The sequence below is a fragment of the Corticium candelabrum genome, chromosome 5 (assembly GCF_963422355.1).
Source record: "Corticium candelabrum chromosome 5, ooCorCand1.1, whole genome shotgun sequence".
NCBI lineage: Eukaryota > Metazoa > Porifera > Homoscleromorpha > Homosclerophorida > Plakinidae > Corticium > Corticium candelabrum.
Genome location: NC_085089.1, coordinates 1,326,010 through 1,353,881, shown reverse-complemented (window position 1 = coordinate 1,353,881; position 27,872 = coordinate 1,326,010). Strand labels below are relative to the sequence as shown.

Here is a 27,872-nt window from a genome sequence, read left to right as displayed (position 1 = left end):
AATAGACATATGTGGTGCGTGGGTTGGGAAGGCTTGGCGAGTGTGATCAAAACACACACACACACACACACACACACACACACACACACACACACACACACACACACACACACACACACACACACACACACACTGCGCAGGCGTGTACTGCACGGTACCGTACCGTACCGTACTGTCTGAACACTCACTCTCGCACAGCCTCTGTTTTCAGACCACGTGTAACGCCTATTCAAAGTTGTCTTTACAAGTCCGGAGCGCCCGGTATCCCTATTTGCTATTATTGCACTTTTCCTAGAGTCAGAATTGTAAGCGTGGAGTTTCACACCTGCACCGTTGGCGTATACCTTTCTACAGTTACGGTTGGAACAAACTTTTAATTAATTAAGTTAAGCCACATATGCAGCAATGCGCGTGCGTGCGTGCGTGCGTGCGTGCGTGTGTGCATGCGTGTGTGCGTGCGTGCGTGTGTGCGTGCGTGCGTGTGCGTGTGACGTGCCCTGCAGAGTTCGAGTTACGTTTACTCTAGTTTTGGATAGCCTCGTACCAGACCCTCTTCGTACCAGTACGGAGACACGGAGACAACATCACGTTGTGCAATGCATGTGCAAATAGCACAAAACGTACCGATGGCTAGTCTCGCGTAGCCAGCATGCCGGAATGTTGAGGGCGGGGTAAGGGTCTGGCTACGCGAGACTAACCGATGGCAGGGTCACCACACAGCTACCATTCACGAACTTCACCACTGAAGGCGGTGCTCGCCAGAACCCTGCCCACTCGACAGCACGGAAAATCAAACAAGCAACAGTCACAAACCGCTCCATAACTGATGACCAGCTTTTTTGCTAGACGTGTACCTACTGTAGTAGTAGCTTCATCATTGTCGGTAATGTGGCAACACAGCGACGTCAAAGAAGTTCACCAAACCTTTTTCCATCTGGAAGTATGACATGGTGGGAGAGGGTCTGGCTATGCAAGACTAGGTATAACTGTTGTGGTTTGGTTGTTTGGACTAGGTCGACGAGTTGTGAAGATGTTATTAGAACTTACAATAGAGCAACTGAACGCAAAAGAAACAAGAATGAAGAATGGTGGATACTACAAGCCAACACACTGTCACTCTCAACACAAGTCAGAAGAGGCAACAGACAGACAGACCATGATAATGCATGGTTGACATGTGAATAAACTAAGAGAAAGACAGACAGGCAGCGCAGACAGACAGACACACCCAGAGACAGACAGACAGACAGACAGCTAGACAGACGGACAGACAGACAAACAGACAGGCTTTGCTTGTACACTGTAGCTTTTAAGTGTAGTCCTCATTTTGTTTTACACGAGTTTCAATTTTAGCTTAGTTTAGTTGATGAACACTACTAGTAGTTGGACAGTACATATAGTACCCTGCATTGCAAAATGTATCATAGACAAAAGTTAAAATATATGTGATTGACAGACAGACAGTCAGACAGACAGACAGACAGACAGACAGACAGATTGTTCTATTTGTTGTAAATCCCTTACTTGTACACAATCTGAGCTTTACATTGTATATATATATATATATATATATATATATATATATATATATATATATATATATATATATATACTAGCAGTAAAACCAGTAGCACTGATAGGAAGTAATAGTCAATGTCAGTCGAAAAACCAAAGTTGTTGGAATGTGTGTAATTTTAGTTTCTAAAATATATTTTTAGAAAATAATGTCCAATGTCATGAACTATTTAGATGTGGTTATGATCATATAGATTTGATGTTTGATCAATTTATCACTTGCTTAGCAGCGCGAGCTTTTGCTAACGTGCATAACAACATTTACTGAAATATAGTATATAACTAGTATACATGGCCCGTTCTTCGTACGGGCAAAATACTGTAGTGTAAAGATAGGTCTGTGGACACGTCACGTGCAATTTTTTTTGCGAGGTCCCGGATATGCTGAATGAATTCGAATCTTGCTCTTCGCGCTTGTCTCGATAGAAATCGACACACTCCCCGTGCAGCGCTTGCTGCAGAAAACGTGTAGGTTGGATTCGGTGCAAATGCAATCAGAATTTGGAGAGAAACGCAAGCGATAGAAGAGTAAGTTTCGTCGGCAAGAGATATTCGATTGCTCGAAGCTTTGCGAAGGATGGCGATGCATAGGGTCTACACAGGACTGGTGTGGGTGTGTGTTCGAATGAACTGGAATGTGTAGCGTTAGCGTCATCTGTGGTAGACTGGTACATAGATTGGTGAGCATGCGTACGTTGGGGTGTCATATACTTAGATAATTAGATAAGTGACTGTTAGCACTTGTTGGATTGCTGTTGCGTTAGAGTCTGAGCATAGTATAGACTGATAGGGTGTGATAGCTTGTGCCGATCTGGAACGTAGCTTACGACTGTTATAATATATATATATATATATACTACACTGGCGACGAGGATGGCGGCTCGACACGGGAAACTCTGCGAGTTCAACGCGGGCGTAGATAATGTCGAAGACTACAAAGAACGATTCTTGCTCTATTGCACGGCAAAGGAAATCACGGACGACGACAAGAAGATAGCTGTTCTTCTGACGTCGATGGGCACAACGACGTACACGTTACTAAAGAATTTGGTACGACCGGCGGCTCCTCAAGGCAAATCGTTGGATACGCTCTTCAAGCTATTGCAGGACCACTATGAACCGAGAATTATCGTCATCGCAGAACGTTTTCGCTTATATAAGCGAATGCAGCGGGAAGGCGAGAATATTGCTGTTTACGTTTCGGAGCTGCGACGCCTCGCCAAACATTGTGATTTCGGTGAGCAGCTCAATACTGCATTACGCGATCAATTAGTCTGTGGGTTGCTACACGAGAATATACAGCAGAAGATTTTAGCTGAGGCAGAGCTAACGCTGGAAAAGGCTCTGCGGATTGCACAAGCTGCAGAGACAGCCAGAGCGGAGACACAACACCTCCGTGGGGAGTCGACACGACACGCAGCTAGTGGACATTCCAGGACATTGGAGACGGCATTTGCTGTCAAGAGAGCGACCACAAGCAGCCGCAGCCAATCGGGATCGTTGCGTGCTTTGGATAAGGCATGTTATCGTTGCAATGATCATGGTCATGACCCAACCAAGTGTAGATTCAAAAACTACACGTGTCTGTTCTGCAAGACGAAGGGCCATATCGCTAAAGCATGTCGGAAGAAGCAGCGAGATAACGCGAAAGATAGCACGGAGGGCAATTGGCGTACAAAAAGGAAACCGAAGACTCAGTCTACATATCAAGTAGATGCAGAAGATGTAAGCCTCATTTGTTCTTTGTCTGGTAGAGGCGGGGTCAAGGTGACAATAGAGGTGGCAGGCAGGAATGTGGAGATGGAAGTGGACACTGGAGCTTCAGTGAGTGTTGTACCAACCCAGATATATAGTGAAGTTCTATCCCACGTACAGCTGAAGAAGAGCACTGCCCAACTTCAGTCATATAGTGGTGAACGATTGAAGGTGAAGGGAGAAGCTGTTGTACCAATCAAGTATGGAATACAACAATCCATGGAGCGGTTGATTGTAGTAGATGTGAGTGATAAGCCAGCAGTCTTGGGACGAGATTGGCTGTCAAACCTCAAGCTTGATTGGGCTTCTCTGTTCAAAGTTGATAGTGGAGTTTTTGATGTACCTGAGAAGTTTCCTCAGTTGTTTGCAGAGGGAGTAGGTACTTTGCAAGGCTATCAAGCCAAGATAACTTTGTCTGCAGATGCCAAGCCACAGTTCCATAGGCCACGCCCAGTGCCTTATGCCTTACAACAGAAGGTAGAGGAGGAGCTTAATCGACTTCAGGAAGAGGGCATTATACAGCCAGTGGAAAACAGTGAGTGGGCAGCACCTATCGTCATTGTGAGAAAGGCTGATAATTCTATCAGAATTTGTGGCGATTACAAGGTAACAATTAACCCCTACCTGGAGATGGACAATTATCCAATGCCAAATGCACAGGACTTGTTTGCATCGTTAGCAGGAGGACGGTTCTTTACACGTCTGGATATGAAACAAGCTTACATGCAGATGCGAGTGGATGCAAGCAGCCAAAGGTATTTGACTATCAACACTGCCAAGGGCCTGTTTGCGTACACACGTATGCCCTTTGGTATTTCGACTGCACCCGGAATTTGGCAGCGAGCAATGGACAACGTTCTTACGGGAATGCCAGGAGTGTCCTGTTATTTAGACGACATTCTGATTGTGGGCCAATCCGAAGAACAACATGACGAACGTCTTCATCAAGTCTTGGAAAGACTGAGTCAAGCGGGACTTCGTCTGAAAAGAGAAAAGTGTGAGTTCAAGAAAACTAGAGTTGAGTACCTTGGTTATGTTGTGGATGAGCATGGACTTAGACCGGCTGAGTAAAAGCTGGCAGCAATACGACAAGCTCCAGAGCCAAGTAACACAACCGAGCTAAGGGCATTCTTAGGCCTATTGAATTATTATGGAAGGTTCTTGCCTAACCTCTCAACCATGCTACAACCACTGTATAGTCTGCTGCAGAAGAACACATCGTGGGAATGGGGTGCAAAACAAGCAAAGGCTTTCCGGCAAGCCAAACAGAATTTGTTGGAATCGGATTTCTTGACCCATTATGACTTGAAGAAACCGGTACGTCTTGCTTGCGATGCTTCACCGTATGGAGTGGGAGCCTGTCTCACACATGTAATGTCAGACTGTAGTGAGCAACCAATCGCTTTTGCTTCACGAACCTTGACCACGGCAGAAAGAGGATATGCTCAATTGGAACGAGAAGCGTTAGCACTCATCTTTGGAGTGCGACAATTTCATAAATATTTGGTGGGAAGGTCATTCACACTTGTAACTGACCATCGACCACTGTTGAAGATATTGGGTCCGAAAGAGGGAGTACCTACTCTAGCAGCGGCTCGACTACAGCGTTGGTCACTAATTCTAAGTGCTTATCAATACAACCTCGAATACACATCAGGAGTGAGCAACAAAGAAGCTGATCTACTTTCGAGACTACCCATTTCAGTCAACGTAGTGGATCCTAATGAGAAAATCTATGCTGTTGATCATTGTGAGCAGTTACCTGTTACAGCGCAAGACATTGCTAAGGAACTGCAGCGAGACTCCATACTACGACAAGTTTACGAGTACACTTTGCATGGATGGAAGCCTAATGTAAGTACACAGTTACTGCCGTATGCACGACGAGCGGATGAGCTTACAATTGAAGACGGGTGTCTACTGTGGGGGAATCGTGTAATTATTCCAACCAAGCTTCAAGGCACAGTGTTACAAGAGATTCACGAAGGTCATATTGGCCTCTGTCGAATGAAATCTCTAACACGGAGTTTCGTGTGGTGGCCAAGACTAGACCAAGATCTAGAGGAGGTAGTGAAGACTTGCACAGCATGTCAGAGTATACGGAATAAGCCGGCTCATGTGATGTCACATCCATGGATCTACCCAGATGCGCCCTGGACTCGCCTTCATGTGGATTTTGCAGAGTTCAAGGGAAAGCAATACCTTGTGGTAATTGATGCATTTACCAAGTGGCCGGAAGTCCACGAGCTCGGAATACATGCCACTACGACTCAGACAGTTGAAGCATTGAGGAGGTCATTCAGCTGCCATGGAATCCCTCAAAGGCTAGTTTCAGATAACGGGCCTCAATTCGTGGCAAGAGAGTTTCAAGACTTCGTGAGAGCGAACGGGATTAGACATCAAAGGACACCTCCGTATCACCCTGCTTCGAATGGGCAGGCAGAACGGTTCGTGCAGGAGCTCAAGAAGTCTCTGAAGATGAGGCCACCAGATCGGTCAATTAGTCATCAGATTTCGTTACTGTTGTTGAAATATCGAACAACCCCAAACACTACTACTGGGAAGACACCATCAGAACTACTGATGAAACGTGAGCTGAGAACACGGTTAACATTAGTAAGACCAGAGAGTGGACGACAAATTCGAGACAGGCAGAGTGAGAGATACGAAGAAGCAACAAAATACGTTAGAAATCTTAACCCAGGAGACACAGTGGCAGTCCTCAACACACGTCGAGATAGCCGAGGGAAATGGCTGACAGGAATCATCCTACAGCGCTTGGGACCAACAAATTACATGGTGGACGTGAACAATCACCTCCGATATGTTCATATCGAACATATCAGGAGACGAGATGAAAGGAGTGTGCCTGCTGTCATAGAGACATCAGATGAGGCGGGTACTGAAACAACTACAGATATTACTTCTAATCCACGACCAACACTTGAACAGACAGGACAAACAGAACCTACTAGTCCAGTGAGAGAAGCACAACAAGCGGAAGAACCTGTTACAATAGCCACACCATCTCTTGCTGAGGGAGCTACAGCCGAAGTAAGGGGAACATCAAGTGGAACTGATCGACGTTATCCAGTTCGAGTTAATCGTCAGTTACCCCTCCGATACAGACAAAGCTAAGGAGAGAGGAGTGTGGTAGACTGGTACATAGATTGGTGAGCATGCGTACGTTGGGGTGTCATATACTTAGATAATTAGATAAGTGACTGTTAGCACTTGTTGGATTGCTGTTGCGTTAGAGTCTGAGCATAGTATAGACTGATAGGGTGTGATAGCTTGTGCCGATCTGGAACGTAGCTTACGACTGTTATAATATATATATACTACATCATCGAGAAATTTTACGCGGGGGCCGACCCCTCGAGAGGGGACCTTGTGCATAATTTTTTAATTTTTTTACGCAAACTTTCCTCTGTGCATGCCGAGTGTGCGTACCGATTTCGGTTGCGAACGGACAAAAGACGTGGCCCCCAAAAGCACACACACACACACACACACACACACACACACACACACACACACACACACACACACACAGAGACAATTTTATATAGTATATATATATATATATATATATATATATATATATATATATATATATAAAGAAATTCGAAAAACATTTGGTTTTGGTAAATAACAGACTTGGACAAAATTATAGGGACACCTGGCATTTCTGTGTCTAGTTTAACTTTGGCACTGAATTTTTCTTTACCAAAACCAAATGTTTTTCGAATTTCTTTTTTCATGGATTGCGCCACTGTTAGTATGTAACATAGCTTGTGTTCAAGACTGCAGCTGTACTTACTACCTACTGCGCATCTAGTTTGCTTTGAAGAAGGAAGACGGCCATTCCTACTTTTTTCTTGTCTTTGTACACGTTCATTACTCTTAGATGCTCATTTTTGGCATACAATCTAAGAATGCTCTGTAGTAGAGAGTGAAAGCAATTTTGTGGGTCCTCTTATCAACATTATGAAAAAAAGGAGAATCATCTGTTTTTGCGCATTGATTTCGCGCATGTCATCACAATTTGAATTGTTTTGCCATTTTAATTAATAAACAAACTTCAACGTATTCAAAAATCATGCGACACTAATTAATTACAAAAAATCCTGCTAAGACAAAAACTAAAAAAGCTATAGCAGCAAAAGAACATTGACATGCCACTTCCGGTCCACGTTTTACGTAGCAAAATCTCAAACTGCTACCGCCAAAATGTCAGCTGCACTAAAACCGCTGCCCTTGAGACCGCCAAACGTAGGCGATAAGTTAGCCTGAACGTTCAGCTGCACGCAGTTGCAGAGTCTTGTTCCGTGCGATATTTCACGAGTTACAGCGATGCCTCGAGGCAAACAGTTCAGTCCAAAAACGCGAGGGAAAATTGAAGCCCTTCACTCAGTTGGCCATTCTGTGCGTCAGATCGCAGCTTTTGTCCGCCGCTCCAGGAATTCGGTTCATCAGTGCCTGCAACGACTTTCCCATGGCAGCAGCGATTATGAAAAACGATCTGGACGTGGGAAGGCAACGACAATCCGGGAAGATCATCGACTGAAGAGAATGGCACTGCAGAACCGACGAGCACCATCACGACTGCTCTCGTATCAGCTGGCTGATGAAACCGGCAAGCAGGTGTCAAGTAGAACAGTCCGTCGTCGTCTCAGTGAGACAAAAGTGAACGCTCGGAGGCCTAGAAAAAACCACTGCTAACAGAAAACCATCGGCGTTTGCGACTGGGATGGGCAACCACTCACACACAATGGACTTTGGATGACTGGAAATCTGTTCTTTTTACAGATGAGTCAAGAGTCAGCATAGGAAACGATGGTGCTCTGTACGTTTGGCGTCGCAAAGGTGAGGAATTTCTCCCTGAATGTTGTGATCGTACGGTCCAGCACGCGGCTAGTGTGATGGTGTGGGGATCGATGTGTCGGCATGGTGTGGGGTCTATGGTGAAACTGGAAGGTCGTTTGGACAGCACGGCGTACCAACAGGTTCTGGAGGAGCACATGCTTACAGACGCAGCGGCACTGATGGGAGACGACTTTGTCTTCCAGCAGGACAACGCGCCAATCCACACGTCTCGGTCAACAAGACAATGGCTACGCCAGCATGGCGTCACACTGTTGGACTGGCCGCCAAAATCGCCTGATGCGAATCTAATCGAGAACTTGTGGCATGAACTCAAAACTGCTGCCAACCGTCGCGAACCAAGAACTGCAGCTGAGCTCTGGAATGCTCTACAAGAGGCGTGGCAGAAGATTCCAGCCGCGCGTGTCCGGAACTTGGCAGAAAGTGTTCCGCGACGTCTGGACGCAATCAGGAGGGCGAGAGGCGGGAACACTCGGTACTGAGGAACTGGTGAAGGGCTTCAATTTTCCTTCGCGTTATTAAAACCGGCTTTTTTAAAAGCCACTAGACAAAATCAGAGAGAGTCTAGCTTACGACGCTTATGCAGTCATGACGTCATACACTTTTAGGTCTCGTTTTCCGCAATGCGAAACGTATAGAAAACAATTTAGGGTCTGCAGTATTCTCAAGAAACCTAAAACAATCAACGCGGTAACTATTAAGTTCTTAACAATATTGATAGTTGGTAAATTGTGACCTAATTATTGTGTTACCACATACTCACAGCGGAGTGTCCCTATAATTTTGTCCAAGTCTGTATATACATATATATATATATATATATATATATATATATATATATATATATATGTAAACTTTGCAAAACATTCAGACAGACAGATGACAGACACACACAAACACATACAGCGGGAAAGGTATCTTTAAATATAAATGAAAACTTTAAAAACTTTGTTGCATGAAGACAAAGGATTAGTCGTATGAAATTCAACTTGGACTTAGAGGATGCATAGTCACTTAGAGTTGGGGGAGCAACATGGATTGTTTGGTTTGGTTTGCTAAGAATCAGACTAAGATTACTGAGAAACCTATACTAGTGCTGCTGTGCCTCAAGCAAATTGTTTGGATTTAATTCATTCAAAAAAGTTTACTTTTATTGATATTAACATGTAATTTAAGTGTAATTTTATCAACCTAGTAGGTATATAAGTATTCATATGTTTGGCAAGTAATTGGTGACTGGCTACTCAACAAATGCAGGGAACAGACCAGAACTCTTGTATTTGTATGATCAATGCATGGACAAACACACACACACACACACACACACACACACACACACACACACACACACACACACACACACACACACACACACACACAAATAGACAGACAGACAACGTTTTTGTTTGGATTACATCTGTTCAGTGTTGCAGTCGGTGTAAAATGTATCTTATTTCCAGGTTGCCATAATTATTCCCTATAGAGATCGTTATTCACACCTCTTGCTGTTTCTTCATTACATGCTTTCTATTATCATTTGACAAACACTGTCTGCTTTACAAGGCTGGAGATTGTCCATTCAATCGTATTATGCTGTTCAATGTGGGTGTATTGGAAGCATCTAAAGATGAAAGGTGGGACTGCTATGGTTTTCACGATGTTGATTTGATGTTGGAAGATGACAGATTATTCTCCACTTGCCCTAAGAAAGGTCCCAGAGCTCTTGCAATTGCTTTAGACAAGTGGAATTATGAGTAGGTTGTGTGTGTGTGTGTGTGTGTGTGTGTGTGTGTGTGTGTGTGTGTGTGTGTGTGTGTGTGTGTGTATGTGTGTGCATGACGTGTGAAATGTAGTACTGTCTAGATTGCATGCGGTAGGCAGTGTTAGTAAATCATCAGTTGTAATACTAGTCAATGTACCTGGAAACACTCTAGGATTGAGTCTAATAAAGGAGTCATTGCCATTGCTGTATTTGTTAACACTTATCTTTTGTGCCATTATCTGTTATTATTTTCAAATTTTATTACATAAGAGCTGCAATAGTGTTTTGTTTGTTTACTTATTTATTTATTTGTTTGTTTGTTTATTTATTTGTTTATTTGTTTGTTTGTTTATTTGTTTGTTTATTTGTTTGCTCGTTTGTTTGTTTTTATTTGTTTGTCTTTGTCTTTGCTTCGTTTTATCATTTATTTATCAGTTAATCAAACATATTTGTTTTATCACATGTACTTGACGACACTCCTTGCTTTAGAATCATACACAGATATCTCTTTGGTGCAATTGTCATCATTTCCAGGCAACAATTCTTGAGCGTCAACGGTTTCTCCAATCTCTATTAGGGATGGGGAGGAGAAGACGATGACTTGCTTACAAGGTAAGTGCTTTTACTATTACTAATAGTTTGCCACTGCAATAACGTGTTATTGTTAGAGTTGAAATGATGGGCATGAAGGTTGAACGTGAGGACACATCCGTGGCAAGATATACAACTGCTTCTCAGGATCACATTAGTGCTCCACAAAATCCTGTCAGGTGAGATCTACCATTACCCACACATTATTTTAGTATGAAATAGTTGAGAATGAAAGACGTCACGTGGGCTTTAGATTTGATCTATTGTTTGATGCTCGTTATCCGGTGAGCATGGACGGTTTAGATACTACAGTTCACAAAGTGATATCTCGCAAGGAGTTTTCACTCTACACGATCATTACTGTCGCATTGGGAGACACCAGTAATCAGATACCTCGAGCGTATGTTGGACAGTGATGTGGGCATTGTGTATGCTTACAACAGATCCGACTTCGAGATGATTTTTGTTTGCATAATTTTGTGTGACGGTGGCAGCTCTGTCAAATTTAATTAACGCAGGCGTTGCGTTTACTGGAGATTGTTGATAGTTCTATTTGTGCATAATGCTGCATAGTGGCATGATTTTTACTTTGCTTTTGCTGTTCTGATGTGTTTTGGCAGCAGCAGTTGTTGCCTGCCTGTAATCTATGTTATTTATGCAAGAGAAAGCAAGTTTTGTACATAATTTGGTTCAGCAGAACAACACAGAGAAATTAGCTGGACTAGAAAGTCCAGCTTGTTGGGTTTTGCAATTTTTTTGGTGTAGATTACTAGCAGTACATCATACTACATGTATCTAAATTCTAGAACATTCAATCATGTAACCAGGCAGGATAAAGTCAGAATACGTGCAGTTAGGCGAAGGGACTGCATGTGGATACACTTATAGTTAGTAAGATATCAGATAGTTGCACGTCTAGCTGTCAGAATTACCAGACCCTCTGTTTCTCTGCTTTGAGTGAGTGAATATTTTGCAGTGCAAATTAAGTTACGATGCTTTATTGTACAATAAATAGTTATCTGTTATTGTTACATATTAATATCTTATTGTTACATATTAATATCTTATTGTTACATATTAATATCTTATTGTTAAATATCTTCCTAACAGGACTTACTCTACTATAGCACAATGCTATGCTATTCATGTTAAGGCCTGTCCACACTAGACCAGAATGGATCGCGATCCTGCTGATCGCGATTCGATCGGGATAGCGAGCGTTTACAAGGCAATTTGAAAACGCTACCTCCTCCTCATTTTCAATATCACGTGACTGATAACCGATGTGTACGCAGCGACGTAAGGTGAGAAAGAACAAAGACGAGTGAGGAGTGTTAGATGTTCCGACTACACGCATACGAGCGTATTGGACGTGAGGGTAACGCCTACTATTTCTAATTGGATTCAACCGAACGCGATCGAAACCACATGGCGATGTGGATTGGATTTATCGCGATCCAGTTGCAAGTGTGGACAGCGTTGCGGTTGGATCGCGATCGAATCGCGTTGCCAGTGTGGACAGGCCTATAGTTACACTATCATAGCATGTCCACTTTCTCTAGATTTCCCAAGTTTCCATAGCACAGACATTGTCACACAAACAAATACTGACCATTAATTAAGGAGGAAGCTTGGATCTCATGTCAGTTGATTGTCCAAAGATTACTGAACTCTCACACTAGATTGTAACATAGCTATAGATGACTGTATTCTCTTTCACAATCCTCTCACGTCTAGCTGACAAAGATTGTCCGCCAGTTAGACTGTAGGTGAAATTTAAACTCTAACAAAAATATTTACTATAAATTACCGCGTACATAATTACTACTGAGGTTTCCACAACACTCTAAAGAAAGTGTGCACGAAAAACATCTCAATTCTAGACTGGTTTTATACTACCAAAGATTTGCATCTGCGGACTCTAAACTGCTTGGTTGCTAGTTATGAAGCTCGTCTGAAGGACTAAATAGGAGACAATGTCCAAACTGTAGACAGGAGGAAACGTGGTGTTCTCTAGCAATGGTCTCTCCAACTGCAGTGGATCAACCCCTCCAATCAGTTCTAGCTTGTCTAGCTTGGCTAAATAGCGAGGTTTCGCATCAGATAGCAGATTGTCGGAGTATTTTGATAGTTTCCTGCTGGCAGGAAGTGTAGTAGAGGCGAGGGAGGTCAAAATTTGCTCATGTATACGGACACCCACGCAAGTATCACATGACTCTAAATGGCCGACACTAACGTGCGTTGGAAAAATGTGACGTCAACGAAAACGCTCTATCCAGGACACCTAGAGCAACGCGGTACACACCGTAAACACGTGCATCTGTATCGTGGTTTATGGAAGGTACGGAGGATCAACGTTTAGCTGATCGTAAGCAGTTTGTCCCAGATGCTATCACGGTTGGCGAGATGGCGTCAGAGCTTTGTGATTTGGCTCGGCGTTTTCCAGACCGAAGGGATTCTCTTCATCGACTAGGCGAAAGCTTAAAGATGTATAGAGACGCAGCAGTGCAGCAAGACGACGGCTGCTTGCGAATAGCAAAGGTGTCGATGGAAGAGGCCGTTACTCAACCTAGTGATCATCAAATCGAAGATGCATTTTCGATTGTGCAGCAGATTGCTCGTTCGTACATTTACGCCTGTCTAGGATTTATGTATGGAACGGGACAAGGTGGTTTCACCGACACAAACAAAGCGTTTGAATTCTACCAGCTCGCAGCTAAAACGGGTGTAGGCGAGGCACAGTGCAGTCTTGGTGAAATGTATTACTATGGCGTTAACGACAATATCTTGAAGAATCTACGAAGTGCCCATGTTTGGTTTGATCGCGCTATGGCGGATGAAGTGAGTTATGAATCAAACGTTGTGAACAGTGCCATGAATTGGCTTAAACGAAAACCAATGATGTATCTTAAGTGTAAACCTTCTTACCAACTTCACGCAACAAAACAGCTTGCACGAATGAGTCTTCATGAAGTAGACGACACTTCAGAGAATCATAGGGCAGACCTGTACAGTGGTATTCGACTTTTGTCAGTGGCTGCTGTAGGTGGATGTGCTGAGGCGCAGCTGTGGCTTGCATCTTATTTCTTGGTGGGGTTGGACGATTTCTGTGATCGGCGAAAAGCTCTCTTCTGGTTAAGAAAGTCTTGCAAATCCAACGATACTGCAAAACAGGTTAGTCAAACTGTTGACGTTCAGACGAAGAAATATTTGAGTTTATTGCATCTTGCAGAATTTCTAAAGTTTCAACTATTGTACAGTTGGGTGATAATTGTTTCTTCTTGTAGATACTGAAATACTGTGTAACAGGACGTGAAGAAGATGCAGCAGATAGAGCTCGTCAAATTCTAGAAGATACAGACCTTCCTATTCCTTCTACTTTGTCTATAGAGTCGTTTGTAGTACGAGTACTCGGTGAGCTGTCTTACGACTCTCAGCGCTTTTTCAAAGAGCGTTCATCCAGGATAGCACCGCTGGCCGTCCCGGCGTCGGTACTGTTGGAATTTCCGCAATCGCCGACGTGTCAAAGATTACTTGGTGCGTGTGATTTAGTGGGAAAAGGCAATAGTATTCCCGATAGTTCCAACCTAGAGGACAAGAGACGATACCTGCAGTATATTGTCGACGCCTATCTTATGTGTCCGCTTGTCTTGCAGTTTGTACCTATTTACCTCCCTAGGGTTAGTAGTGCTTGTGATGATATTGAAAAGAACTTTCCATCTGTTTGTGAAGATGCGCTGATAGGAAGAGTCATTACCAGGTCAACTGCAATTAGTTCGGAACACACACAGGAAGGCATTGATCTCTTGTTAGAAGCTATTCGACTGATGAAATTTCGAAACCTGAGCGATGAATCGAGTCAGCTCAAGCTAGCTCGTTTGCATTGTCTAGCTGGAGACAGGCAATGTTTGAGCGGTCACTATGTTAGCGCTCTAGACCATTATAGTCAAGCTGAAGAGATGGGAACGGAAGACATCGCAGCTGTTCTGAATGGCCAGGCATTTTGTCACAGTGCTAGTCGCGATCGGTTGGAACAAGCCAAAAACCTCTACTTACAATACTTTAGAAAGGCGCCCAAATGCGATGCCGCCTTTGCTCGCAATTGTTATTTTATTGCTTCAGTGTCGTACCTATTGCAAAACTATCAGGATTTCTGTTATTATTACGAGCAAGGAATAGAACATGAGATGGACAGATTGCCGTTCCAAGCAGCGGTAAATACTCAGGCTAAACGCTGCCTTTTTGGCTTCTATTTAGCAGCTGATACAACAGAAATGTCATTTTGTAATAACTGTTTTAGAATCGAAACGTCAAATTTGATATCAACATGTTCCAGTTGCAGTTCAGTTGTCCCTTGTCAGTTGGCCGGTGATAGCACTTACGAAAAGATCGCAAAACATTTGCTAAAAGTAACATCAAAGCTCCATAATTCTGAAGGAGTAAAAATTTCTCCCGTTGTCGATTCTGTAAGCAAAGTAATGAATGTTTTGAAATTCATTGAAGAGAAGTTCTGCAGAGTGAACAAATTAATAGAAATGACTAAAAACGTCTCCGATTATTGTGACCGTGCTTCCGCGAGCTTAAGTTTGAAACAACTTGCAATTTCTGATGCGGGTACAATCGCAAACAAATTCTTTGACACGGAAAGCGGACAAACTGCGGTCCCGAAAGCTGAGGAAGCTCAAGCAGGTTCGTATTTGAAGTTGTATGTAGACGAAATAATGGAGATAAAAGAATTTTTATTGCTATGTCTTGTAGAATTGTTTCGAGGAAGCGTAACTCATGCAGTAAAAGAAGGAGCAGCAGCAACTTTATTTGCAGCAAATTTGCGCAATCCTCCGCACAATGCATTGAAAGAAGTTCTCTCGACAGCAAAAGACATCGCCCTCGGAGACGACCTTTCAAACGAGATTATTGGTTCTACTACGTTTGCTGAATCAGGAGCAAGTGGCAGAGTGGCCATTTTTGTCACATGTAAATATATAAATATATTATTAATTGTCGTTACATTCTAGTTGAGTCTGTGCATGTTTACTGTAGATGAAAACGAACAAGATAACAAGGATTTGTTCTATGCTCCTGCTCGTAACAAGTCGTTTACCGGTCGCATTGACATTCTCGAGAAATTGTGGGAATCTCTGCACTCTAAGGAAGGGATCGCTGAGGAGTCAAGAAGAAGAGGTGAAGTCGGTTGTGGTTTGTCTGCAATATCAGGTTTGGGTGGGACTGGCAAAACGAGCGTTGCCGTCGAGTATGTATGGATACATAAAGAGTATTACTCTGGCGGTTGTTATTGGTTGTCTGTAGACGATCTAGAAGGAAGTATTAGCGATTTGGCGTGTTACATTGGCGCGCACAAGTCGGTCACCTTTGACGGATCCTCGACCGTAAGATATCAGCTTAGCGGCATTATGTCATATCTTCTTGCTCTTAAACGTCCGTGGTTATTGATATTAGACAACATGGACCTAACAGAATTGAGCTCTCATCCTTTATTGGAGACAATCGTGTTGGGACCATGGAGACAATCGAACGATTATGGTAATCTTATGGTCACGTCTCGATGCAATGCCGACGTTTTGAGCGAAATTTTCCATATTGACAAACAAACGTCAATACACGTTTTGCATGAATTTATGGAAAGCGAGTCAATAGCGTTTTTAGAACAAAGAACATCGAGCGTCAAGAACGAGATCGAATTCTCCAAAGACCGAGCAGCCATTCTGGCTCGTCAAGTCGGTCATTTACCGCTCGCACTCGAACAAGTAGCAGCTTATCTCATCGTCACGCGCTGCTCGCTCGACGACTACGTTTCTACGTATAAAAAGCAACGTTCAAAGTTACTGAAAAGACGAAAGATTGCAAAACCGTCGGGACAGGACAAAGCGTCGAATTACCGTTTAGCCGTTCATACGACTTGGAAGATAAACTTTGATCGCATCAAGAGGCACGAAGAGTTCGGTCAATGTGCCGACTCGTTCGTTCGTATGTGCGCCTTTCTTGCTCCAGACAAGATCCCGTATATCCTTATCAAAGCGACCGACGAGCAACTTTTCCAGACCGACTCGACGGCGTTGCGTTCGATTATCGGTCTCTTGACTGAATTGTCTTTATTTCGTGAAGAATATGAGAAAAAAGGATTAAGTGTTCATCGATTAGTACAAGAAGTACTGCAGGAATGTATCAAAGTAAGCGGATGTGAAGAACTTCACGCGACGTTTGAGTCTGCTGTTAATGCCGTTAGTTTGTGTTTGCAACGATGCAAGAAACCGAACTTAATGGAATATTGTTTGAGAGAAAGAGTAGGGGAAGACGAACAGTGGGGAATTCTATCATCTCACGCCTTCGTTTTACAAGAACATATATTCTCTAACGCTCCATTACTCGGTCCATCATTCCATCGTCTCGTGTGCTACAACGTAGCAGTTTTGTTGGATAACGCTTCTATTTACTGTAACTGCATTGGACGGTTATCCGTTGCTAAATTGCTCGATCGTCAGAAGCTTCGTCTGCTCGACACGATGGACGATAGATTGAATAAAGATGACGTCATAAGGTTGACATCTACTATTATACCGTTACCGTTAAAAGTTCAACAGAATGTAAGACGAGCGATACGAGACGAAACGATGAGTGGAATAAAATTACAAACGGTCGGTGATATATCGTCGAAACGTAAAGATGGCGACGTCGCGACGGTCAAGTCTAGTCGCGAGGTCCGGAAAGACTTGATCAAAATTTTACGAACTTGCGATCGTCACGTCGCCGAGGAAGTGGCGAATAAACTGTCGAGCGAATTGTCGAGTCTGTCGTCGACGTGTAGAAAGAACACGATGGAGGAAAGATATTCGCTCGTGAGCTGTAGAGCACGAGCCTATCTGCAGTCTGGCAAGTTGGATGGATGTTATCAAGATGCGACCGAATGCATCAAGTTATTACCCGCTCGTTGCGACGGATACGAGATTTTATCTCAACTGTTTGCACTCATCCAATGCTCGTCGTTACCTTTAGCTCGTTGTGTGGCGGCAGTTACAATGCACTTGAATGCCGAATCTTGTCGAATGAAGTGGTTTAAGCAAGCCTACCCGAACGTTCCATCCGTTAAGATAACGACGCAGGAAAACCTTTCCTCGATCTTGAATGATCAAAAACGTTATCGAGGATTTACTGTACTTGTAGATAACAAGCAAATAACCGACAACGTTATTGTTGTAACGGAGAATATCAACTTTGTTGGTTTGCAACAATGTAGAATGGATATAGACAAAGGAATATTTATTCAAAGTTATTCCTGTTGGGTAAATTTTCAAATGTTTATGAGAAACGGATGTTTTGGCGTTCCTTTCGAGGCACATGCTTCTCTTCTGCACTGCCGCCTTACCTCTACTCGAGCTGGTTATTCTACTATATCAGTGGATGGTGGGTCGGTGTATTTGGACAGATGTCACATTGCTGACAGTGACGCGGGAGGATTGAATGTCTGTTGCACCGATCGAAGAGGTCCAGCTACGGCTGCCGTGTGTTCTTGTCTTGTCAAAGGCAACAAAGCAGCGGGACTAGAAGCTAAATATGGAGGTTGTCTTATGTCTATAGGCAACACAGTATGTGAAAATGGCGTCGGATATTTGTTGGGACCGCTTCCAGGCGATTGTCTCCTTCAATCTAACATCGTTTTTATGAATGGTCAAGGAATCGAGGTTTCTCACACAAGCAATTCAAAACCATTAGTTAGTAATGATAAAGTACGAGACTATATTGAGTCAATGCCATGTCAGCCAGAGTCTGTTCCCGGTGTCGTGATCGAAAGAAACGAGTTGTGTGAGAATTCAACGTACGGAATCTATTTGTTATCTGTTACATCTCGATGTGGAGTCGTGTCGGTTAGGAAAAATCTGATTAATGGTAACATGTACTGGGGATTTGGATCACTTGACTGTTGCGATCCGCATCCCAACGTTGGTGCCGTTGTGACCGAAAACACAATTCGTAGTAATAAGTGTGGGGGAGTGAGAATAAGATTTAGTGGCATCTCTTCTCACAGAATTACAGATAATGTAATAGAAAACAACTTATTGGCATTCAACAAATTTGAACTGTCTGAAAGCGTTCTAGGGACTTACAAGAGTGGCAACATTGTCAAGAACAACAAGAAGACACTTCACTATCCTCAGTCTGAAAGTCTGTGGCAGAAGAATAGTTGCTCACATTGCCATACTATACTAAGACAAGGAAAGCGAAGCATTCAATGCCAACGGTGTTATGCTTCCAACTATTGCTGTAGACCTTGTCTTGAGAAACATTTAGAAAGACACACGTTGTTGTGCGAAATTATTAGACGTCGTTACAGCGATACAACTTCTCCGTCGACGTTGGCACCAAGTGAAACGGTTGTGGTGACAACAAGTATGAACCCTAGACACAAGCGAGGACCTTCGTTCGCTCCAGTACCCCAAATTGGAGGCTCTCGATTTGTTGTGAAGCTACAAACGTGCGAAGAGTCCGAGACGTCTTCGTCACCTATTACAATCTATGATCAAACTCACACTATATATACTGAGATTGTGAATACCCAGTTGTATGACTTGATTATGAATTGTGGTGTGGTCGGAGAAATCTGCGGTACATCCAAGAAAGTTTTCAGCTGGGCAGTCTTTGAAGATATAGAAAACGTTCGAATTTTTTTCCACGAACTTGCTCCTTACACAGACGAATGGTAGCCGTCAATGTAAAGACATTTTTAGTCGTAGCGATGGATTGTTGCATTCCAATTTCTGAGCCTGTTTATAGTTAACTTGTGCATGTCAAATTGAGAGTTTAGCTTTACATATAGCTAACATGCGTAGCCTCGTAGCAAGTTATATGTAGTTGGCGTTACTAGAGGTATTGTCATATTGTTTTCTGTTTTGCTATTGATAGTGCTGAAACAATAACAGACTGACAATAAACGTGGTACCCTCGTTCGAAATACTAACGGGTCGGTCATTATCAAGTGTCCGGGGGGAGCTGGCAAATTTGCTGTGGGGGCCATAAGTTTGAAATTCAGTGATTTGCAAGGATCAGTAAGCACTTGGATCATCTTCTGTTGGGTGGTCATAATTTTTCAGGGTTTGTATCTGTATACTATTTCTAAGTGCTTTACACACTTGCATTGCTGAAAGCGGCAATACTTTCTTTGCTTGTGTTGTCAGGGGGTTGAATGGAAATGACCAACTTTAGAAATCATACCAATAGGTTGCACTTGAACCTTGAAACAGACACTACACTTTTTATTGTACATACCTATTGTGATTATAAAGCTACTAAGGCCGTTTCATGTGTTTGTGCATCAAGGTGGGTAATGACGAGGCACTCCAAATTGGCTGCCATCACCACGCACATGCACCAAAGTCACCACTTGTCTCTGTCTGATGAACACATTTCATACAATATCTTGACCGGCAAACAGATCACTGTACATGCACACTAGTTTCTCGGCACGACAAACAATTAACAAGGAGATCTCACCATATATAGTATAATACTGTCTACTGTGAATTTCAAAGCCTTGCCAGTTCAACTTTGTCAGTGTGCCATACGAAACACAAAGTCATACGTAGCCCTTTAGCTAGAAATTTGCGACACACCACATCACGCCAACTACTCTATTGAAACTGTTTTTTAATCGTCTGCCTCCGGCGCAGCGTGCTCCTCAATTTTGGGGGGCTAAAGTCCGTTCCCGAATAGGAGAATACGTGGGAACGGCGGTTAATACATAAAGAATTGAAGAGATGAGATGGGCGTAGTTAATTACTTAAATGGTTTCAGTATATACACGTTTCGCAATGAACTTACGTTCAAAGGTTCAGTCAATGCTTCAACTGCACAAGCTTGCTAGCTACAGCTGTTTTACCTATCAATGCATAATTCGAAGTACGTTCCGTCAGCTTTCAAGTAGTGGGCGTTATAGCGGTGACTTTGAAGTTATCAGTAACATGGTGTAAATGAAGGAGCAGGGCAGGACTAAGCGCGTGTCTTACTGGAAGTTACAAATTCTGTCGTAGTAAAGAACCAATCACAGTATTCATTAACTGATCTGGAACCGCCTCCTTGTGAGCTTTCCAAAGATGTTGGAATCAACTCGCTAGGACGTCCGCTTCAGGAGATACGGTTTTCTCCCACGTATTCTTCTATTTGGGAACTGACTTTAGTAAATTAGACTGCAAACCACGCCCATTTTTCATGCAGAGCCACGCCCGTTTTTACTTTTTACAGCCACACTCACAGTTTGTGTAGACATGTATGTATGTAAGAGTATCGATTTCAATTTACAAATAATCTGCGGGACTGAGTGTCGTCAGTGTGCGTAAACACTGTTATAGTCTGTGCCAAAAAGGTTTTCAAGGCTCGCTGCGTCGTCAAATTAGATGGCATCTCGATGACAATAGAATCTAGAATACAAATTCAGTGCAACCGGTGTCATAGGGAAATTGGCATCCCCCGGGAATTTGGCAGTTTACGTTCATAATAATAATAATGGGTTTGGCGTACCAAATTCCCCAAAGGATGCCAAGAGGGGTGCCTCAGACCCTCAGAGAGTATGACTCGGGGATACCTAATTTCCTAGAGAATACGGCTCGGGGATGCAACAAACAGGGGATGTCAAATTCCCTATGACACCTGGCTCAGGATTTTCTTACTTGGTTTATCAAAAAGTTAATGACAACAAGACAAATTCATATCAATGACATAACGCGGTTTGGCTGCCATTCACATAGGAGTCTTAGCTAATTCAAGCCTGTTGCTATTGCATAGCATAAATAATCTAACAATCTTCGTAGAGGTAAAGTTGTAAGTGTTAGAGTTAGAGTTATGAGGGTTAGGGTTAGAGCTATGAGGGTTAGGGTTAGAGTTGTGAGGGTAGAGTTGTGAGGGTTAGGGTTAGAGTTATGATCGAGGGTTAGCCCTCACAACTCTAACCCTAACCCCTACAACTTTAGCCCTAACCCTCACAACTTTAGTTCTAGCCCTCACAACTTTAGCCATACACCTCACAACTCTAGCCCTAAACCTCACAACTCTAACCCTAACCTTCACAACTCTATATAACCCTCACAACTTTAGCCCTAACCCTCACAACTGTAATTTCACAACTCTAAGCGTCACAACCTTATCCCTATGGTTAGACTTCAATCTTGTGAGGACTATAGGGCTAGAGTTGTAAGCTAACACTGAAAGTGACGCCTACCTCTTGGGGTTTCCGGGCAACCTGGAAACATGTCTGGGTATACGCCACTGTTGTTGATTGCTAGATTGTTTATTCATCTTGCTACTTTCTTATAAATTAAATGGAGTAACTAGAAACGACGGTCTCATTGCCATCAACGCAGTAATCCTCAAGTCAAAACAAACAAAAAAAAGACGCTTGGAACCCTTCCAAACGTAAATTATGTCTTAGAAATCGATTAGACGTTCACTATTGTAAATTGCGCCAAACTCGTTCTCCATCTAATATATAAAGCTCAAATTGTCTGTGTGTGTGTGTGTGTGTGTGTGTGTGTGTGTGTGTGTGTGTGTGTGTGTGTGTGTGTGTGTGTGTGTGTGTGTGTGTGTGTGTGTGTGTATGTAATTCTCATTGCATTTGCACCGAATTCAACATACACGTTTTCTGCAGCAAGCGCTACACGGGGAGTGTGTCGATTTCGATCGAAACAAGCGCGAAGAGCAAGATTCGAATTCATTCAGCATATCCGGGACCTCGCAACAAAGATTGCACGTGACGTGTCCACAGACCTATCTTTACACTACAGTATCTTGCCCGTACGAAGGACGGGCCATGGATACTAGTAAGCTATATAGGGCTGACGTTACAACTGGTTGAAACAGCGGTCACGACGTATACACAGATTATCTAGCTTCACTACACAAAACCAAATTGATGGCAAACTACATTATGCTGTTACTTTGCAAACGACTATACACTAAACGTAAAGTCTAGCGATTGCCGATGTCGGTGATGTACGTGTACACGGCAAATAATGATGATGCACATTCAAATAAAGCCAATAATTACATGTTGTATAAAGATTGTCTGTAGTGCGTCTGACTAGATATTGTATATAGTATGCTCACCAGACAGAGACAAATGGCAACTTCAGTGTGTTTGTGGTGATGGCAGCCAAAGCATACTAAGATCGGACTATGATTTTAACAAGACAGCAAAAACTTTACGAAGCCCAAGATGTCTAGAATGCTACATAGATATTCAACATTGGCATTTAATGTTGCCAGGTCCAGTTCATTTTTTTGTCAGCGTGCTATACGCAACACGAATAAAGCCTTTTAGTTAGAAATTTGCGACACACCACATTACACCAACTCTATTACAACTATTTCATAACCGTCTGTTTGCTCTGGGAGATTATGCGTGTCTGCATTATGCAGGCCACCCTCCACTCTCTTTCTTCATCTCCAGACAGACAAGAGTTCTGTCATCCTCATCAACCAAGACTATTCTACCAGAGAATGAGAACTAGAAACAAGTAAAACCAACAAACAACACGCTTTAAGAATGATGTGTTCCAGCCTTAAAGGAATGATTATTACCACTCTAAGTATTGCTTAAGATCTTGCACGGTTTTAACGTATGACCAGTGAATTGTCTCTGAGCACAAAATATGTTGTCAGTACACGCAAAAACTATCGATTAATTTGGATTTATTATGTTAATCTTACTGTTTGCTTGTAGCGGGCAATTGTTTTGGCACGCATTGCCACCGTTGTCAGATAGACTGATCGTTGTGTTAGTGCCAGGATAACCAATCTTTGACGTCATGTCATTTGAGTTGGACGTTGGTAATAAACACAACTACAGTATAGACGCAAGACAGTGATAACAATTAATGAGTAACAGAATAGATATATGTGGTCCGTGGGTTGGGAGGCTTGGCGAGTGTGATCGAAACACTTACACACACACACACACACACACACACACACACACACACACACACACACACACACACACACACACACACACACACACACACACACACACACACACACACACACACACACACTGCGCAGGCGTGTACTGCACGGTACCGTACCGTACCGTACTGTCTGAACACTCACTCTCGCACAGCCTCTGTTTTCAGACCACGTGTAACGCCTATTCAAAGTTGTCTTTACAAGTCCGGAGCGCCCGGTATCCCTATTTGCTATTATTGCACTTTTCCTAGAGTCAGAATTGTAAGCGTGGAGCTTCACACCTGCACAGTTGGCGTATACCTTTCTACAGTTACGGTTGGAACAAACTTTTAATTAATTAAGTTAAGCCACATATGCAGCAATGCGCGTGCGTGTGTGCATGCGTGTGTGCATGCGTGTGTGTGTGCGTGCGTGTGTGCGTGCGTGCGTGTGCGTGTGATGTGCCCTGCAGAGTCCGAGTTACGTTTCCTCTAGTTTTGGATAGCCTCGTACCAGACCCTCTTCGTACCAGTACGGAGACACGGAGACAACATCATGTTGTGCAATGCATGTGCAAATAGCACAAAACGTACCGATGGCTAGTCTCGCGTAGCCAGCATGCCGGAATGTTGAGGGCGGGGTAAGGGTCTGGCTACGCGAGACTAACCGATGGCAGAGTCACCACACAGCTACCATTCACGAACTTCACCACTGAAGGCGGTGCTCGCCAGAACCCTGCCCACTCGACAGTACGGAAAATCAAACAAGTAACAGTCACAAACCGCTCCATAACTGATGACCAGCTAACTAGGCGTGTACCTAGTAGTAGCTTCACCATTGTCGGTAATGTGGCAACACAGCAACGTCAAAGAAGTTCACCAAACCTTTTTCCACCTTGAAGTATGACATGGTGGGAGAGGGTCTGGCTATGCAAGACTAGGTATAACTTGTTGTGGTTTGGTTGTTTGGACTAGGTCGACGAGTTGTGAAGATGTCATTAGAACTTACAATAGAGCAACTGAACGCGAAAGAAACAAGAGTAAAGAATGGTGGATAGATACTACAAGCCAACACACTGTCACTCTCAACACAAGTCAGAAGAGGCAACAGACAGACAGACTATGATAAATAATGGTTGACATGTGAATAAATTAAGAGTTGAATAGAAAGACAGACAGGCAGCGCAGACAGACAGACAGACAGACACACCCAGGGACAGACAGACAGATAGACAGACAGACAGGCTTTACTTGTACACTGTAGCTTTTAAGTGTAGTCCTCATTTTGTTTTACACAAGTTTCAATTTTAGCTTAGTTTAGTTGATGAACGCTACTAGTAGTTGGACAGTACATATAGTACCCTGCATTGCAAAATGTATTATAGACAAAAGTTAAAATATATGTGATTGACAGACAGACAGACAGACAGACAGACAGACAGATTGTTCTATTTGTTGTAAATCCCTTACCTGTACACAATCTGAGCTTTACATTGTATATATATATATAATTATGTATATATATGTAACTATATATCTATATATCTGTGTGTGTGTGTGTGTGTGTGTGTGTGTGTGTGTGTGTGTGTGTGTGTGTGTGTGTGTGTGTGTGTGTGTGTGTGTGTAAACTTTGCAAAACATTCAGACAGACAGATGACAGACACACACAAACACATACAGCTGGAAAGATATCTTTAAATAAAAATGAAAACTTTAAAAACTTTGTTGTATGAAGACGAAGGATTAGTCGTATGAAATTCAACTTGGACTAGAGGATGCATAGTCACTTAGAGTTGGGGGGCAACATGGATTGTTTGGTTTGGTTTGCTAAGAATCAGACTAAGATTACTGAGAAACCTATACGAGTGCTGCTGTGCCTCAAGCATATTGTTTGGATTTATTTTATTCAGAAAAGTTTACTTTTATTGGTATTAACATGTAATTTAAGTGTAATTTTATCAACCTAGTAGGTATATAAGTATTCATATGTTTGGCAAGTAATTGGTGACTGGCTACTCAACAAATGCATGGAACAGACCAGAACTCTTGTATTTGTATGATCAATGCATGGACAAACACACACACACACACACACACACACACACACACACACACACACACACACACACACACACACACACACACACACACACACAAATAGACAGACAGACAACGTTTCTGCTTGGACTAGATCTGTTCAGTGTTGCAGTCGGTGTAAAATGTATCTTATTTCCAGGTTGCCATAATTATTCCTTATAGAGATCGTTATTCACACCTCTTGCTGTTTCTTCATTACATGCTTTCTATTATCATTTGACAAACACTGTCTGCTTTACAAGGCTGGAGACTGTCCATTCAATCGTATTATGCTGTTCAATGTGGGTGTATTGGAAGCATCTAAAGATGAAAGGTGGGACTGCTATGGTTTTCACGATGTTGATTTGATGTTGGAAGATGACAGATTATTCTCCACTTGCCCTAAGAAAGGTCCCAGAGCTCTTGCAATTGCTTTAGACAAGTGGAATTATGAGTAGGTTGTGTGTGTGTGTGTGTGTGTGTGTGTGTGTGTGTGTGTGTGTGTGTGTGTGTGTGTGTGTGTGTGTGTGTGTATGTGTGTGTGTGTCATGTGAAATGTAGTACTGTCCAGATTGCATGCGGTAGGCAGTGTTAGTAAATCATCAGTTGTAATACTAGTCAATGTACCTGGAAACACTCTAGGATTGAGTCTAATAAAGGAGTCATTGCCATTGCTGTATTTGTTAACACTTTTCTGTCATTATCTGTTCTTATTTCAAATTTTATTACATAAGAGCTGCAAAAGTCTTTTGTTTGTTTACTTATTTGTTTATTTGTTTGTTTATTTGTTTCTTTATTTGTTTCTTTATTTGTTTGTTTATTTGTTTATCTGTCTGTTTGTTTATTTGTTTGTTTATTTGTTTGTTTATTTGTTTGTTTATTTGTTTGTTTATTTGTTTGTTTATTTGTTTGTTTATTTGTTTGCTCGTTTGTTTGTTTTTATTTGTTTGTCTTTGTCTTTGCTTCGTTTTATCATTCATTTATCAGTTAATCAAACATATTTGTTTTATCACATGTACTTGACGACACTCCTTGCTTTAGAATCATACACAGATATCTCTTTGGTGCAATTGTCATCATTTCCAGGCAACAATTCTTGAGCGTCAACGGTTTCTCCAATCTCTATTAGGGATGGGGAGGAGAAGACGATGACTTGCTTACAAGGTAAGTGCTTTTACTGTTACTAATAGTTTGCCACTGCAATTACGTGTTATTGTTAGAGTTGAAATGATGGGCATGAAGGTTGAACGTGAGGACACATCCATGGCAAGATATACAACTGCTTCTCAGGATCACATTAGTGCTCCACAAAATCCTGTCAGGTGAGATCTACCATATTACCCACACATTATTTTAGTATGAAATAGTTGAGAATGAAAGACGTCACGTGGGCTTTAGATTTGATCTATTGTTTGATGCTCGTTATCCGGTGAGCATGGACGGTTTAGATACTACAGTTCACAAAGTGATATCTCGCAAGGAGTTTCCACTCTACACGATCATTACTGTCGCATTGGGAGACACCAGTAATCAGATACCTCGAGCGTATGTTGGACAGTGATGTGGGCATTGTGTATGCTTACAACAGATCCGACTTCGAGATGATTTTTGTTTGCATAATTTTGTGTGACGGTGGCAGCTCTGTCAAATTTAATTAACGCAGGCGTTGCGTTTACTGGAGATTGTTGATAGTTCTATTTGTGCATAATGCTGCATAGTGGCATGATTTTTACTTTGCTTTTGCTGTTCTGATGTGTTTTGGCAGCAGCAGTTGTTGCCTGCCTGTAATCTATGTTATTTATGCAAGAGAAAGCAAGTTTTGTACAAAATTTGGTTCAGCAGAACAACACAGAGAAACTAGCTGGACTAGGAAGTCCAGCTTGTTGGGTTTTGCAATTTTTTTGGTGTAGATTACTAGCAGTACATCATACTACATGTATCTAAATTCTAGAACATTCAATCATGTAACCAGGCAGGATAAAGTCAGAATACGTGCAGTTAGGCGAAGGGACTGCATGTGGATACACTTATAGTTAGTAAGATATCAGATAGTTGCACGTCTAGCTGTCAGAATTACCAGACCCTCTGTTTCTCTGCTTTGAGTGAGTGAATATTTTGCAGTGCAAATTAAGTTACGATGCTTTATTGTACAATAAATAGTTATCTGTTATTGTTACATATTAATATCTTATTGTTACATATTAATATCTTATTGTTACATATTAATATCTTATTGTTAAATATCTTCCTAACAGGACTTACTCTACTATAGCACAATGCTA

General features: G+C 42.4%; 3 protein-coding genes, 1 long non-coding RNA gene and 1 pseudogene across 4 annotated transcripts; all 5 read left to right on the top strand.

Annotated features, from left to right (window-relative positions):
• Nucleotides 1-1,013: 1,013 nt before the first annotated feature.
• Nucleotides 1,014-11,209, top strand: LOC134180438 (uncharacterized). The gene is made up of 5 exons (XR_009969999.1): nucleotides 1,014-1,128; nucleotides 9,678-9,971; nucleotides 10,469-10,591; nucleotides 10,648-10,749; nucleotides 10,824-11,209. It is a non-coding gene; the product is annotated as an uncharacterized LOC134180438 (long non-coding RNA).
• On the top strand, nucleotides 2,449-4,401 carry LOC134180547 (uncharacterized protein K02A2.6-like). Its single transcript, XM_062647725.1, has one exon. It carries the CDS (start codon nucleotides 2,449-2,451, stop codon nucleotides 4,399-4,401), a length of 1,953 nt encoding a protein of 650 aa, XP_062503709.1.
• Nucleotides 4,443-6,672, top strand: LOC134180546 (uncharacterized protein K02A2.6-like). The gene has a single exon (XM_062647724.1). The coding sequence runs from the start codon at nucleotides 4,510-4,512 to the stop codon at nucleotides 6,466-6,468; it is 1,959 nt and encodes a 652-aa protein (XP_062503708.1). The 5' UTR covers nucleotides 4,443-4,509; the 3' UTR covers nucleotides 6,469-6,672.
• A 1,582-nt stretch (nucleotides 11,210-12,791) lies between the features above and the next one.
• LOC134180627 (uncharacterized) lies at nucleotides 12,792-19,514 on the top strand. The gene is made up of 5 exons (XM_062647817.1): nucleotides 12,792-12,867; nucleotides 12,912-13,744; nucleotides 13,858-15,259; nucleotides 15,329-15,544; nucleotides 15,611-19,514. The coding sequence occupies exons 1-5, from the start codon at nucleotides 12,792-12,794 to the stop codon at nucleotides 19,285-19,287; spliced, it is 6,204 nt and encodes a 2,067-aa protein (XP_062503801.1). The 3' UTR covers nucleotides 19,288-19,514.
• A 4,682-nt stretch (nucleotides 19,515-24,196) lies between these two features.
• On the top strand, nucleotides 24,197-27,401 carry LOC134180129 (beta-1,4-galactosyltransferase 3-like; annotated as a pseudogene).
• Nucleotides 27,402-27,872: the final 471 nt, after the last annotated feature.

Coding starts and splice junctions, on each gene's coding strand:
- LOC134180546 (XM_062647724.1), top strand. CDS start 4,510: ATGCTACAACCACTGTATAGTCTGCTGCAGAAGAACACATCGTGGGAA.
- LOC134180627 (XM_062647817.1), top strand. CDS start 12,792: ATGGCCGACACTAACGTGCGTTGGAAAAATGTGACGTCAACGAAAACG. Junction 13,745..13,857: donor CCAACGATACTGCAAAACAG/GTTAGTCAAACT, acceptor TTCTTCTTGTAG/ATACTGAAATACTGTGTAAC. Junction 15,545..15,610: donor AGTGGCCATTTTTGTCACAT/GTAAATATATAA, acceptor TGTTTACTGTAG/ATGAAAACGAACAAGATAAC.
- LOC134180547 (XM_062647725.1), top strand. CDS start 2,449: ATGGCGGCTCGACACGGGAAACTCTGCGAGTTCAACGCGGGCGTAGAT.